Source organism: Sprattus sprattus (assembly GCF_963457725.1).
Source record: "Sprattus sprattus genome assembly, chromosome: 9".
In the NCBI taxonomy this organism is placed as follows: Eukaryota; Metazoa; Chordata; class Actinopteri; order Clupeiformes; family Clupeidae; genus Sprattus; species Sprattus sprattus.
Window position 1 is genome coordinate 15,807,197 of NC_137928.1, and position 16,012 is coordinate 15,823,208.

Consider the following 16,012-nt stretch of genomic DNA (forward strand, 5'->3'; position numbering starts at 1 on the left):
CACTAGTCTGAGCCTCCATGAGATGAGTATGGTAGGCATGACTCAGACTGGAGCGAAGGTGATCACTAATAGAAAGAACAACACAGTGCTGTAGTCTAGTTTTCTGTGGTGGGTATACTGTCTGTGATGGGTCGGTGCCACAGCTCCCCCCTGGCCTAGGTTTTAGTGGAGACATAGGTTTTAGTGGATATACGCAAACCCACGAACGTTTTAGGTGGTAATACGGCGTATACCTGCGTATCACGTAGACTACAGCCCTGGAACAACAACAAGAAATACGATTCAAGTCAAAATAAAAAAAGTTCCCAATTAAGGATGACTTAATTTATGCCGTCTTACAACTCAGTCAGTGCACACGTCCAGACACTGACAGAAATGTTTTAGGCTCTGAAACATTTGTTTAAGCTGAAAACTTTGTTAAGAGTGGTCCAACTTTACAAAAGTAGCTCTTATAGATGGTGTACTTCACTCTGGGAAATACCTCAAAATGTTAAGGTACAGCTTAAGGTATAACCTACGAATTACATTTTCACTTTGAAACGTTCTCTGTGAAACACGAATGAGAGCACTTATGGGAGACTCCTGCAGAGAGGCAAACATCACATCGTTACAGATGGCCGCCAAGAGTGGAGTGATCCCATAGTATAACACAGCCTATCGTCAAATAAAATATATAATATATAACCCCGGTGCAGACTCTACTCCATGCCCAGGTCAAGAAGCCCTTCAGTGCTTTTGCTGAATGTGCCAAATCTAAACTGTTACAAGCTACAGTAAATGTTTCTGTTTTATTTATGCAGAAAACATGCAGAAGAAATGAAATGTCTTCATCTACACATAGCTTTCAGATGAGGAGTGTCCACAGCCGGGTAGAGCTACAGTTTTTAATTCAATTCAATAAAATTATATTTATATAGGCAAAAACAATACAGTTTTCTCAAGACGCTTTAAAGAGCCCATGCCCTGAACCCCCTTAGAGTAAGCACAATGGCATCAGGAGCAAGGGAAAACTCCCTGTTAATCAGGAAGAAACCTTAAACAGAGCTGCAGCACATAAGGGGGGCTTTCTGAACAGCTTTTATACAAAATCCATATATTAACTAAGCATCTCTATGAGAACCAATACGCCAAGAGACTTGTCTGTGTGTCTTTACTCATGGTCTCATAAATGCACTTACAAACACAAAACTAGAGAAGGATACACACACACACACACACACACACACACCCACACACACACACACACACACACACACACACACACACACACACACACACACACACACACACACACACAAACACACACACACAAACACACAAACACACACCCTGTCTTTCTTACTGGCTTCTTCATAACTCATTCATTACTCATTCTGATCTGACACCATGACACAACCCTTTCCAGTCGTGAATTTACTCATGGTAACTCTGGTGAGCAAAACATAAAATATGTCTGAAGTATGAAGTCTAAAGCAAATTTAGGATGTATCTGGACAATGAAACAATATGGTGTGTATTTCTACACTGGTCACTTGCACACAGAAGCTCCCCATGCACAGTAGACGGTGTAGTGAACTAACACACTAATATAACACATAAAAATGACCCTGCATCTACTCGAGCTACGCAAACCTCTACATTCCATCCAATACCATTTCCATCAGCCGACCAAGCAAAACCCCTCCCACTCTGTCCGCTCGCCCGCCAGCCCGCCCCCGCCCCCTCTCCCCCTCTCCCTCTCCTCGTTCTGTTCTCCTGCTACTCCAATGCACTCTACTTCAATCTTTCGTCCATAAGTGACTCAAAGCGCCCTACCCACCTCACACGGGCTGTGCGAACTTTGCCAGTCACTTCAGAGCCTTGTGTGCCCTCTTGGACGCGGTCGAAGGCGAAGCAACCCAATCCAGACTCCACATGTCATTCTCAAATACTCCTCTAAGTCTTGATCACTGGGCTTCCCATGAACAGATCCACTGTAACAGTCTCACTTACACTCTGACTGGAAAAGTAACCAAAAAACAAAAAGAAATCCTTTAAAGGTTTTGATGCTTTGCCCCTTTTAACAGCTAGCTGAGTTGTTCCCTCCGAGCTCTGTTCCTCTGTCAATCTGACTAGAAACCCCTCTTTCCTCCCTTTATCCCGAGGTAAGATACTTACTTTTCAGATAAAGCATATTATGATAAATCGGCTGAACTCTGTGCGTGTGTGTGTGTGTGTGTGTGTGTGTGGGTGTGTTTGTGTGTGAGTGTGTGAGCGTATCAGTGACTCACAGAGTGTATCTAACAAATACCGTGATGTTGGAGTGAAATTTGTGGTGGTTCCACCACACACAACCAGAGTTTGACAATTCTGTCCATGTCAGTGTCCTCCAGAGCTTAGACACACACGCACACAAACACCCTGTCTCTCCCTGTCTTCACAGCTCACTGCTGGTAAACCCTGTTCCTACTGTTGGACTGGTCCTCAAGTATATACTAACTCATTAATATATATAATGACAGGATATCTTTTATACTTTTCTCCTCACCAACCGCCTTGCCTATCCATACTACACCATTTTATATCATAAGACTGTTGGACTAAGCAGGCTGCACAAACAGTGTCTGATTATTCTGGGCACAATTATTATAACTCCAAGCCAGACTTTGCGAACATTATGTGACCCTTTTAGACCTTTTGGACCTTCTAGAGAAAAAAGTTATTTAGCAATCTACCAGCCTTTTCCCACAGATTTGTCAATTGTAACAGATTGTGTAAGTGCTATTGGGCTTTATGGACCTTCTGATTAAAATACACTATGTGTATTGCATAACAACGTTTATTTTCCGCATGAATATTAATATTAAAGCTTTTGTTGATTACTATACTATCTTTATGAGGCATATGGAGTGTGTGAAATAATAATAATTAAAAAAATTTTCTTATCTCTTTTTTCAAAATAATCACCAACAAATTAAGTGTAACAGCAAGTTACACCTCTATGTTGTTTTAGTTTTGACAATAACAGATAGACTTACATGAGTGTGTTTGTGAGTGTGTGTGTGTTTGTGTGTGCATTTTAAAGATATTATACAAAATGTGAGGTTTTTGTAAGAAAGAGAATGAAATGTGCTTGTGTGTGAGTTTGTGTTCGTGTTTTTGTGGGTCTGTGTGGTTGCATGTGTGTGTGTCTGTGCGTGTGTGTGTGTGTTTGTGTTTGTGCAAGCACAATTCTGTGTTTGTGTGCATCTGTGTATGCGTGTGTGTGTGTGTGTGTGTCTGTGAGTTTTTGTGTAGGCGTACAGATTAGATACTGTAAGCCTCTTATGTGGAGGCTGTGTCCTTAATTTGAATCTGTGCCGGGTCCTAGTGCCACCAAGTTACACTCTACAGAAAAATTCCAGCGCAAACCAATAAACAAACATATCATATATGCCGAAAACATTATAACTGAGAAATTACAGGTCGCATAGTCAGACACACAACTGTAAGGTTTAGAGTGAACTGAGGTTACAGATGTCATTAATCAACAGGCTGAGAATTTCTTAGAAAAATCAACAAATGAATTCGTTCATTTCGATTAATTTTTCACAATTAATTTTGTCTATTGTCCATCCAAGTCACACTTAAGAGTAAGACACTGCGATCAAAATAGGAACGCCTATAATACTACGGGCCATGTTATGCTAATAATAACAGAACCAATAAAATATATTCAAAGAACAAGAAAACCAGATTGCATAACAGAGAATTTTATCTTTGTAAATATTAATGTGTTAATGTGGAAAATGTATCATAGTCGTTATGTATCAATATGGTGACGTAAATATATTACACAACCAAGAAAAAGAGGAGCCGTATAAAAAAAATCGAAATACATACATTAAAAAAAAAATGGTAAGACATCAAAAAACACAGGAGGATAAATAAGGTTTTCTTAACCTTTCTATCAAAACAACACAAACGAAAAAATATCATATCTTAACGAATGTTCTATTGGTAACGGCCGATTTTTGATGAATTTCAGGAAAAATGTATTGATTTTAAACAACCTTTTGCTATAGTTTGTTTTAAATGCTAAAATTTTCGGAAAATAGTCTGTGGAGGCAATACCAATGCTCAAACATAACAGGTGCCTGTGGGCGCGTGGGCGAGCGCGTGCACGTTGCCGAAAGTATACAAGGCGCACTTTTGAGGTCTCGAGACAACCCCCTCCACCATCACCATGACCACCAACCCATATTCGCCACATCTTCCGAAACCACTTTGTCACATTTGATGTCACCGTTAATTCACCAACGAATATTTCTGCCCGATCACAGCCAGAGAAAATCAGATCCTGTGTGTGTGTAAAGTCATTAAAATACGAAGGCATACCTGTACAGGTGAACAAACGCTGATGTGTCTTTGTACAGATCCGCAGAACGCAAAACACACGCAGTCTGTGCGCACCGGCAGATGCAGCAGGTGAGGACATTTATTTGAGAATTTAAATGTTCAAATACACTCTGCTATAGTCTCTCTCTCTTTATATCTCCGCCTTGGCTTTACAGATTCAGATAAACCCCTTATACAGTTTGGGCCGTACATGGGTCTGTGTGGATTTTAAACTATAAGAAATCCGATTCAATTAACAGGCGCAGAGAATCGGCTTTGGACACAGTGAAATGGTCTGGCCGGAGGAGGATAGGCCAACAATCATCCAGTGGACAGTGACTGCACCGTGTACAGAGTAAATAAAGAAATTTAACGAACATGTTTACACTGGCCTGCGAATTACAACACCCCTTGCCTGCTGGGGTCTGGTAGGTCTTGAATAAACCTTCCAGATCAGCTACGCAATGTCTTGGCGTATGCGCAAGGCATTGGCCAGGCAAGAAAAATCGTCTGCGAAGCACGAACTATCCATTTATTAATAAACAAAATAATTCGTTAACCACTTCAAACAAAGGAAGGAGGACTCCAGTTTAGGACAGAATATATTTTAAATATACATTTGGATTTTTGTTTTGTCTATCCAGTTTATCTTCTACATCTTTCCGATCAAACATTCACTTGCTTGTTGTTTATTTCATCACTAAAATGGTCTTGAATGGCCTAACGCCCCTGTCCAGTTTAAATACAATTGAAACTATAGTGTAAAGCAATAACATATGTCACCAGCAACAACAACAACAATATACATAATAATAATTATAATTATAATAGCAATAATAAAAAGTGAACTTTGTGCTCAAACAGAGGAAAAGAGAGTGTGCAGTGGATAAGTCGGGGATTTGATACAGAACAACACAGCCTTTGTGCGTTTTTAATCCGGCCTGCACTACACCACCCCACCCCCTTTTTGCTTCCTCAGACAGACTCCATCGCCCAATTATTTCTGTATTTTGCAAGCGAGGTACAATTAATGAAAATGTTTGTCTCTTGCCCCGTCACGTAATCCCGGAGACTGGACAGTGGCTGGTTATCAGTCATTCCAACAACATGTAAACATGTTATTTGACTGAATCGTGTTTTTTTTGGATCTGTATGGCATGGAATTCGGAATATTTTTTTTCCCTAACATGGTGGTCCCTAACCTGCTCTTGCTAACCCTGATGTTATGAACAATGAGACCACTGAAATCCATGTTCTCAAAATTAAACATCTTATTTTCTTTATTATGACAGACCCGTTATAAAAGTCAAGGAATAGGCTACATTCAGATTATAAATACTATCAGATAAACGTTTCAAGTGAATTATTAAAGGCCTCTATGTAGAAATTGTAGAAATATTGCTGTAAAGTTTTTTCAGCATGAGGAAAAAATACCGCGCATCCTGCATTCTTATGAAATAACCCGGAAACTTGGAGGGGAAGAAGATACAAATTATATTTTCAAAGCCTTTCGAACACTTGAGGAGAGAAGAAATAGTTGTGGGTGTGTTTAGAGGAGGGAGTGAGAGACGGAGAGAGAGAGAGGGAGGGAGAGAGAGGGAGGGGTCACAGTGTCCACTCAGTAAGAACTTGTCTCTAATTAGCCAACCTCTTTCTTGGTGCGCTCAGTTCTGCGCTCTCACCCCAACTCTTCGTCACTCTCAGGACGCACGTCTTTAACCCGCTGCCGCACTTAAGAGTCCCATTCAGCCCAGGGAACCCTAAACCTGACCCCGGCTAGACAGAAGGGACTCGGTGTATCGTATCCCTCTTCAAGCCGGCGGTCACACCAGAATCGCAGCGCGTTGCCTTTGGACCGCCAGATGGTCATTTACATCGGCATCAACAATTACCAACTTCGTTTGTTAGTTTGAGAGCATTGCGTTTCAGTCAGTCTATACTGCGTGTGTAGAGCGTGAGGTCAGAGCTTGCAAAGGCAGTCTTAGTGAGTTTTAAGGTGACGGTGAAGGCACCGCAAGTGTTTCAGAAGTACGAAGGAGGATACGACGCATTGGACCTGAGTACTGTGCTTGTTGCAACAAGTGTCCAGTCAGGCTGAAAAAGAGAGAAAAAATATCTATCCACCTGAAGTGTTCTGATAGAGTCAAGGTGCAGTGACATAGACAGCGTGACAGAAAGATAGAGGAAAACAAAGACAAAGACAGAGAGAGAAAGAGAGATACACCCCCTGGAGAATAGACGAAAGAGCCGGCCCCCGGCGTGAGTGTGTGTGTGAGAGAGAGAGAGAGGGAGAGAGGGGGAACGTTTAAAGCCGGCACAGGCATGATGTCCTACATTAAGCAGCCTCATTACGCCGTGAACGGGTTAACTCTGTCCGGGCCGGGCATGGACCTGCTACACTCCGCCGTTGCATACCCAAGTAAGTATAATTAATGAGATTTGTTTTACATTTTAAAGATTGTTTTAGTTTTGTATTATGAATTTGAGTGAATGAGAATAGTTTCATGATTTGGAAGCATCTACAGAGAAGCGTTGCCAGAGTTGCCCATCACTGGGTTGCTGTACTCTTTAATGGACTTATGCTACATTTTATTTTGGATTCATGTTTATTTTTACCGTGTTCATGAAAAACAATGGCTTTAGAGAAATACATATGTGTCTGATGTATGGACCTTGTGTCACCTGACAGACTGACATATCGGAATTTGTCTACTACGCATTCCAGCACTGTATTCTTTCCAAATATGTTTTATTTTTTGTATCTTATGCGAAGTGATGCTGTGTACATTTTCCTTCGTATCATTATGACTAAGTGGAATATGGTAGTGAATATGTGGATTATTTTATTCGTTAAATTGATTTGTGATACTTGAATGAGAGAAAGGGTAAAGGACAAATTAATTATTGTTTAAACCTTACTGGAGGTTTCCAGCCACTGTTGCCTAGATTCAAACATTTTTCAAACATTTTCCAAACATTTTTTCAATAATGTATCGATGAGCTGAAGCTTGACAAACGATCGGAGGAACTGTCCCAACGTAGATGGGCGTGAGCCTCAAAATCACCTATTGATTAAGCAAAGATGTTGTTGGCGTTCGTTTGGCTATAACCCAAAATGCCAAATAACAATTACAGTAATATGGCTGTATTCAAATGTATATAGCTGTAGCTATTGTATTTCCCAGAAATAAAATCAACTCCCATAGACATCCCCATTTGTTGTGGTGCAGTTGCCAGCTGCATTAACATTAGTTGAGTTTCAGAGACTACAGACAGGCAGAGATGGAGGTGCGAGTATTTAGGTACGTGTTTTTTTTTTTTTTTGCGACGTTAGCTATGCCTCAGACGAAAAATAAATCCCAATATTGTCGAGCATTCAGCTTACCCTGAAATGATACCCTGTAATTGTTGTAAAACATCGGATCAGCTCATTGATAAGTCCATTTCGATAGGCTTGCATTATTTCGGAAATTAGATTTATATTGAGCGTAATACATTCATAAAAAAGCCATCATTTAAATGATTGCTAATGCTCTGCTTCCACAATTGGAATAATTAACAAACTGATTGTAAAGAAATGTACCGTGCGTTTTTTCAATATTTCATTCAAGCTAGACGAGTTTCCTTGGAAAATCAAAGTTTGGTTTGCAAAATTGTTTTCCCCAAGACCATCTTTGGTTTTAAAACTATCTAGACAATATGAACATTCACAACATTTTTGACTGACATAGCAATTTCATGACAAATATGTCGTCATTCATTTTTGGACGATTTAGCTTGACTAGAAATCGAATGGTAACATGTGAAAAAGCTGTAGGCCTACATTGCATATTCATAATTTCTGCCAGTTTGAATGAACATAAAGCTTTCTCTTTAGCCTTTGTTATCAGTGTTTAGGTGACTCTTTATAACAATAACACACAAGCATAGTATCAGAGACAAACATTTTGGCATGTTGACATGCATATTCATGAGGCATCTGTGTGTAATGTTGGTTATTCAGACACTCCTCGGAAGCAGCGCAGGGAGAGGACCACCTTCACCCGTGCGCAGCTCGACATCCTGGAGGCGCTGTTTTCTAAGACACGCTACCCTGACATCTTCATGCGAGAGGAGGTGGCGCTCAAAATAAACCTGCCAGAATCCCGAGTCCAGGTGGGCCTTCCTTTTCACTCACCTTTATTTCTCTGTGATTTAGAGCCTCTCTGAAGCGATGCCACCATAGCGAGCCGCTTACTGTATGTTTCAAATTAAAAGTGCGACATGACACTAGACCTCTAGACCTGATTATTGTTCATTTCTGTGATAATACAGAGGATTGCAGGTCATGCGTCATACCAAGTGTCTTGGATACGTCATACTTAATTCATTCAGGAACAACCTTCTGTATTGCAATGTAGTTTTGGACTTTGGTTTGGCAAGGGTTAGGGTTTGTAGCATGAGACAATATTATTTGAGAAGAACATTTCATTATCTATTACATATTTAAGTGAAATGTACTAAGGACACTTAATAATTAAGATAAAGTCGAACCAAACCACAGTGTAAAATTAAGACCAGTTTTGTTTGCCCACAGACACTATGGCTTTGCCCACTTGTGTGAGATAAGGGCCTACAGCAGTTCGTACCCCATTTCAGGATTGAGTAAGTCCCTGATATGAGGCAGTTAATGAACCTTTGTGTGTCCTGTTCTTACAGGTGTGGTTCAAGAACCGGCGGGCCAAGTGCCGTCAGCAGCAGCAGCAGAGCAGCGGCCAGTCTAAGCCGAGGCCACCCAAGAAGAAGGCCTCTCCGGCCCGCGATCAAAACGCAGAGGCCAACGCCGGCGCCAATGGGCCCTACAGCCCCGCGCCGCCTCCACCCGGCACTTCCATCACGCCCAGCTCCAGCAGCACCAGCGCCACCGTGTCCATCTGGAGCCCGGCCTCCATCTCGCCGCTGCCCGACCCACTGTCGGCCTCCAACACGCCCTGCATGCAGCGCACCTCCGCCTACCCCATGACTTACAGCCAGGCCCCGGCCTACAGCCAGAGTTACGGGGCGTCCTCTTCCTACTTCACCGGTCTGGACTGCAGCTCCTACCTGTCCCCTATGCACCCACAGCTGTCGGCCACCGGGGGCGCCCTAAGCCCCATCACCGCCTCGTCCATGGGCGGCCCACTCAGCCAGTCCCCGGCCTCCCTCTCCTCCCAGGGCTACACGGCTGCCTCGCTGGGGTTCGGTGCCGTCGACTGCTTGGACTACAAGGACCAGGCGGCCTCGTGGAAACTCAACTTCAATGCGGCTGATTGCCTGGACTACAAAGACCAGAATTCCTGGAAGTTCCAGGTGTTGTAGAAAGAGAGAGAGAGAGAGAGAGAGACAGGAAGAGAGAGAATAGAGAGAATGATAGAGGGAGAGAGAGATGGAGGGGGGGGGGATAGAGGTGGATGAGGGGGTGAGGAAGGCAATAGAGGAGAGGTGAAGATTCAAGCTTTCATGCAGAAAACATTAAGAGATCACTTTGGACCATGCACAGAGGGCGCTGGCATATATACTTGTGTTTTTTTTAATGGATCATGATGATGACAATGTTTCAACTTTTTTGGTCATTCACTTTGATCAGTGTTACATACTGTGTGAAAACTGAAAGAAATTGGACTGTTATTGTTGAAAATCAGGAAATATAGGCTTTTGGAACTAAAAAAATGATCTTAATGATAATAAGTTTAATTTATTTATAAGTGAGTTGCAATATTTTTGATTGTGTGAAACCTAGATCATCAGTGTGCTCAACAGCCTGATGAGTTTTTTAATCAAAATAATTGAAGCGTCAATCACTGAAAAAATGTGAAAAAATTAATGATGGTACTTTGACTTAACAACCCAGGCAGTTCTAGGAGAGCCTGATGACTTTGTGTCTGTGCTTGTTTGTATTTGTAAAGCATTAAGATGAAAATAGCTAATATAAGAAATACTGTCACAGCGTTGAGTGACATTCAGTGTTATTGCCTGAAAGTACTTTTCCTTCCCGCATACACTTATGCATCTAGGCAGGCACTGTGACAATGATATGTATTAGGGTTTGAAAACACACACATTAAAATGACCATGATGTGTATTTATGTGTTATTATTCTGTATGGTGAGGCGGACTACTCCCCCTGGAGGTAGTCTTTTGATATCGTTCTTTACCTTAATATTCTACACTTTGAGTCATTTTCTTTGTCTCGTTTTCTTTTTTCTTTTAACGTTTGCAACCAAGCTGCTTATCATATTCGTGAACTAAGTGTTCTGAGCCAAACAAAAAAAAACTAAAAAACTAAAACTAAAAAACTAAACAAAAAACAAACAAGCTAAAACAAAGACACTTGGAGCTTTGCCCTGATAGGTGCTGTGAAAAATGAACGCATGATGTCTTCTTTGAACAAGTCGGCCAAGAGATGAAGAGCACGCATGTCTGCAGACAGAAGGTTGTCCAGGGATACTGTTTCCTTGATGCGGTGAAGTGTAGGGTTCAGATTCGGGGTTAAAAATGCACACCTCTTGCCTTCTCTGTGGCTGATGCATTGTTGGAAATGTGAAGAGAGTGCCCATATCTCAGTCTGTGTTTCTTATATATTTTGTTGGACGGATTTTTACTATATCAGCAACAACTCAATTGCCCTTCAATGACTTAACAACCCTTTTGCCGAAAATACAGTAATGATAAAGAGAAAGACTGAGAGAAAGAGAGAGAGGGATAGACAGAAAGAGAAAGGAAGAGGGGAATAGACAGAGAGAGGGAGGATATAGTGAAAGAAAGGGAATGAGAATATATGAAGGTTTGCTTTGCCCTTGCACAGACAGCATCAACTTTCTTGCAGTGGTTAAAGACACGAGGGGTAACATTGTGTATTGATGTATTGTTATTTTTTTTGTATTAGACTGTAAAAAAATCTGTTTCTTTGCAATTGTGAGTAAAATTGTTGTTAATTTGTTTGAATTGATATCATTATCATTATTGCTATTATTACCGGTGTTGTGACGTCCACATCTATCATGAATATCGCAATTATTCTGAGTTGTGTTTTCTCTATCTCTTTTGTAAATATTAAAAAACTTTACTTGAAAAGAAATGCAATCATGTTTGGTACCAGCACTGTGTCATCCAGTCACAGCACTCTCTCTTTCACTCCCTTCATTTCTAGAAGACTGCCAACTTTTTATTTTTGTCTCTTTATAGTCTTTCTTTCTTCTTTTAAGTTTGTTTTTCTTTGCTCTGATCATTTATGTTTTTTCAAACTCAGGGTTTTTAATTGGCTAAGGCAGCAGCTTCTAGGCTGCTTGTGCTCTGTGTGGCTGTTCATGTTGTAACAAACTCATCAAAGACGAATCAGTGCTTTTTTTCTGATAAGAATGACTCCTCCACTTTTTGTATATTTGAATGTTTCTCCTGCGTGTTTGCTTTGACTCCTCCAGATGATAGACTTGGATAGTAGTTATGTTTTGAGACATTTAATTACTGACAATAAAAGAAAATGCAAGCTGACTGTGTTTTCTCGTCTTTCAGGCTTTCCCCTTGTATTTTATTGCAGAATGTATTTATTGATAATGGAGCAATGTCACATCAATTGATATGAATTATTAAGCAGTGTTAAAGTTGTCATCACTAACTGTATTAACCCTTAATTGCATGGCCTAAGACATGATTGCATATTTGATGTGGGAATTGGGCATTAAAGTTTTACAAAATTGTATTGCTTTTGATGGAGACACTTCCATGGACATACGCATCATTCTATAGGGGCTGAGGGCGTATTATTTCATGGATACCTCAATGAAAGCCCCCTACACTAATATAGTAGTAATATTTCTTCATGGATTTATTCTGTTAATTATTCAATATTTCTATCAATTCTTGTAAAGGAATGTGTGACATTGAAGACACTCAGCATTCTCTGTCAGCAGTCTCTGAAATACTGCATGAATTTCTCATACCAAACAGCTGCTGCCTCCTGGCCAGCTGGTCATATAAAGCAAAGAGACCACACCATGTACAAGAGCTGGCCATGCTGAGTTCAAGTGGGAATGCAACCAAACAGAGGGGCTTTAAGGAGCGTTCACAGCATCCATGGGCATATGGTTTAGTTGCTGTTTGATGGGGAAGTTTCACAGAGAAAACAAAGTCCCTCATGCAAAACGGTACTTTAAAGATTCTGGTGTTTCATAGCAACGCACTGTCTGCTGACTTTGAATTCCAATGAGTTTCTGGTGCGATAAAGGAACGGACTGCTTGCAGAATGATATGAGGGAGGTGAATAAGAAGCAGAAAACCCTTTGCCAATGGCAGCGGTCATTGTTCCTTTTCAGTGGTCATTATCAAGAAATATCGGACCCCCAAACTTTGGGATGGCCCAATAAAATCAGTGAAACATTCTACAGCATTCTGAGGAGCCGTGTAATAAATACAGATATAACGTGAACACAAGTGTGAATTAACAGGGCAATTGATGGACAGACACAAAACGAGAGGTGATGAGGAAGAGAAACAGAAGAGACAGAAAGGAGGGAAAGAGGGAGGGGAGAGAGCTACAGACAGAGAATACCCCGCCATCACTACACACACACACATACACACACACACTTCCCTCACCCACCCTTGCACCCTGCATTCGGGCGTAATCCCCAGGCGTAACATATGGACTCCAAAGCAGAGAGACAGAGCAGGGAGACACAGATACACTCAGGACTTAAAAATATGATTCATTTCTTTTCCCCTCTAATCCCTGCCAAACAAGCTGGCCACCGGTCTGCTCTGGAAGTACTGTAATCACCCTGAGGGCCAACCCTGCAAGAGCCCGCCGCTCCCGTCCAATTTTCTTTTAATCGATTCCTAATCCCAGTCTCTCCAACCCCCCACCACCACCAACACACACACACACACACACACACACACACACACACACAGACACACACACACACACACACACACACATACAGACACACACACGCATACAGACACACACACACACACACACACACACACACACACACACACACACATACAGACACACACACACACACACACACACACACACACAGAGTCACACAGTCACACAGAGACACACAGAGACACACAGACACACACACACCACCCGCCCCACCCCCCTCCACCCAAACCCAGCTCCTTATTCATCTCACAGGAGGAGGGAAAAATAAAAGTAAATTAAAAAAAGAAATCACATTTTCTAATTCCGACTGTTATGTATGTGGTGTTCTCTAACAAAAATGATTAGTAGTCACGGCATGAGACGAGGCTGTGTGGCTGACTCCACGAGGACTGCATTTTTATGGACTTCAGAATGTTTTGTGTTGTGATTGATTTTAGGAATGTTCATGCTGTGATGCACTCTTGGTCCGTTTTCAGCTCCCAGTAGACGAACCCCTGAATAGATGAACTCGTACAACCTACAACTCTTACAACCACACACACACACACACACACACACACACACACACACACACACACACACGCGCACACACACACACACACACTCACACACACACACAAACACACACACATACGCGCCTCATCAGAAAGGTCTCAGTAGAAGAGCCTTTAAGTGGTTCTCTGGTGAACTGTTTTCTGGTGAAATGGTGTGTTTGCGTATGCATACACTATACAGAAAAAAAGCTTTGGAATAATCATGTTTTCATTGGCTCATGAAATAACCTTGAACCAATGTCTACCTTTACTAAGACAGTAAACTGATCAACTAAACATGATGATAATAGGCCACAAAAACTCATAATGTGTTCTCAGGTTAAAGTTCTAGACTTAGATATTTTTTCTCATATTCAGAGCTGTGTTGGAGTTTTAGTTTTTTTCTGAAGACAACATTACACCAGTGCTCATCCGTCACGAGCAGGAATGTTTGTTTGTGTATGTTTTCACCTTGAACACTGAATCAGGAAGAGAACCAAAATAGTTCTAGAATGAGTAGATGATCTAAATAGAATCCCACTCCCAGTGGCCATCATTTGCTTGGAGAAAAAAGGTTAAGTTCTAAAATTTCAGGATCTTCTGCTATCTGATGTTCCAAATCAACAGTGTTTCAAACCTTTCCAACCCGTTCCCCATTTCCAACCCCATTCAGCTATGGTATGAGTAGACACTTACTGAATCTGGTTTTACCTTTATTCATTTCAGCCATTAAAGCTGATGTTTTTAATTAACAGGCTGACTGTACGTTGACGTTAGCAGATTCCCAGATTCCCTCAGTGAAGTGCATCAGGTAGCTTATCAGATGAGGGAAATGGTTATCACTGGATCAACACTTGCGTTCCAATAACTTAATCTGAATTTTAACACCTTCTTATAGGGAGCAAAAGTCAATATTTTGTTGCAGGATTTAATGCTAATATCTCGGTCTGAGATTATTGTCTGGATTAGAGTTCATAAGAGACGCCAGTGTTGTAGATGTTATGCTTGAAGAAATGTGTGTGTGTGTGTGTGTGTGTGTGTGTGTGAGTGTCTGTGTGTTTGTCTGTGACGTATGTGTGTATGTGTATGTGTGCAAGTGTGCTGGTTTTTGTGTGTGTGTGGTTGTAGACGTAGGCTTGTCCTGTGGTAGACTAGAACTGTTAAGGAGCTGGGCTTGAGGTGCCATGGGATGAGTGACAGCAGTGTGCCATTTTGGTGTGACCTGAGAGAGTGCCTTGGCTCACGGCCGTCCCGAGAAGATCCAGTCCTCTCAGTTCACCCCATTACACGCATCAGTGTCTCCCCGCCCTCTGTCCTCCTGTCCCCCTTAACCCATGCGTCCCTCTTCCTCCTCCTTTTCCCTCCTCCTCCTCCTTCTGCTCCTCCTCCTTCTCCTCCTCTTCCTCCCTCCTGCTCCACCTCCTCTTACTACTACTCCTCCTCCTCCTCCTCCTACTCCTCCACCTCCTCCTCCTGCTCCTCCTGCTCCTGCTCCTGCTGCTCCTCCTGTTCCTGCTCCCACGTCTCCTTGTGTTGTGTTATTTTTACTGATCTAATTTAGAGAATGTCCCAATCCTCTTAGTGTCCTGCCCTCTCAGCGCTTCACTAAGTGAATTAGTCAGGATTACAGTCTCTCTCTCTTCCTCCCTTCTCTCTCTTTCTCTCGCTCTCTTTCTTCTTCTTCTTCTTCTACTTCTTCTTCTTCTTCTTCTTTCTTTTTCTCTGTTTCCATCCCTTTCCCTTTCTCTTTCTCACAGTCTCTCTCTTCGTCTTCTTCTTCTCTTCATTCTTTTTTCATCCCTCTCTTTCTCTCCATCTCTCTTTCACACGTTTCTTTTTTATTGTTTTCTATTTTCTGCATTGTGACTGTAATGTTGTCTCTACCTCTACCTCTTTTCTCTTCTTCATTTCCTTTTTATTTCTCTATCTATCTTCTCATCCCTTGCTTTCTCTCTGTTCTTTCTTGCTCTCTCCTCTGTCTCTCTCTGTCTCTCTCTCTCCACCTCCTCACTTTTTGGCAGGTCCCTCTTTCTTTGTATGCCTCTTTCAGTCATGTGGATTACTGTCACAGTCTGCAAAGGACAGATTTGTGCCAACTTTACTAATGGCAGCATCCTCACAATGAACTGCATTGTGGGATAGAAGAGCTTTAATTAGATGTTGACATATAGCTTCAAATTCAACATGACACTCAGCGAGAGTGTTATGAAGC

The 16,012-nt window shown here is 41.7% G+C and overlaps 1 protein-coding gene across 2 annotated transcripts; it reads left to right on the forward strand.

Annotated features, from left to right (window-relative positions):
• Positions 1-6,678: 6,678 nt before the first annotated feature.
• Positions 6,679-9,693, forward strand: otx5 (orthodenticle homolog 5; the record flags this gene model as incomplete). 2 transcript variants are annotated; one of them, XM_080844736.1, is made up of 3 exons in its annotated part: positions 6,679-6,775; positions 8,351-8,511; positions 9,055-9,693. In XM_080844736.1, 3 exons carry the CDS (start codon positions 6,679-6,681, stop codon positions 9,691-9,693), a joined length of 897 nt encoding a protein of 298 aa, XP_080700862.1. The 2 variants fall into 2 exon arrangements, with proteins under 2 accessions (XP_080700862.1, XP_080700863.1); XM_080844737.1 differs by having other exon boundaries at positions 8,360-8,511.
• Positions 9,694-16,012: the final 6,319 nt, after the last annotated feature.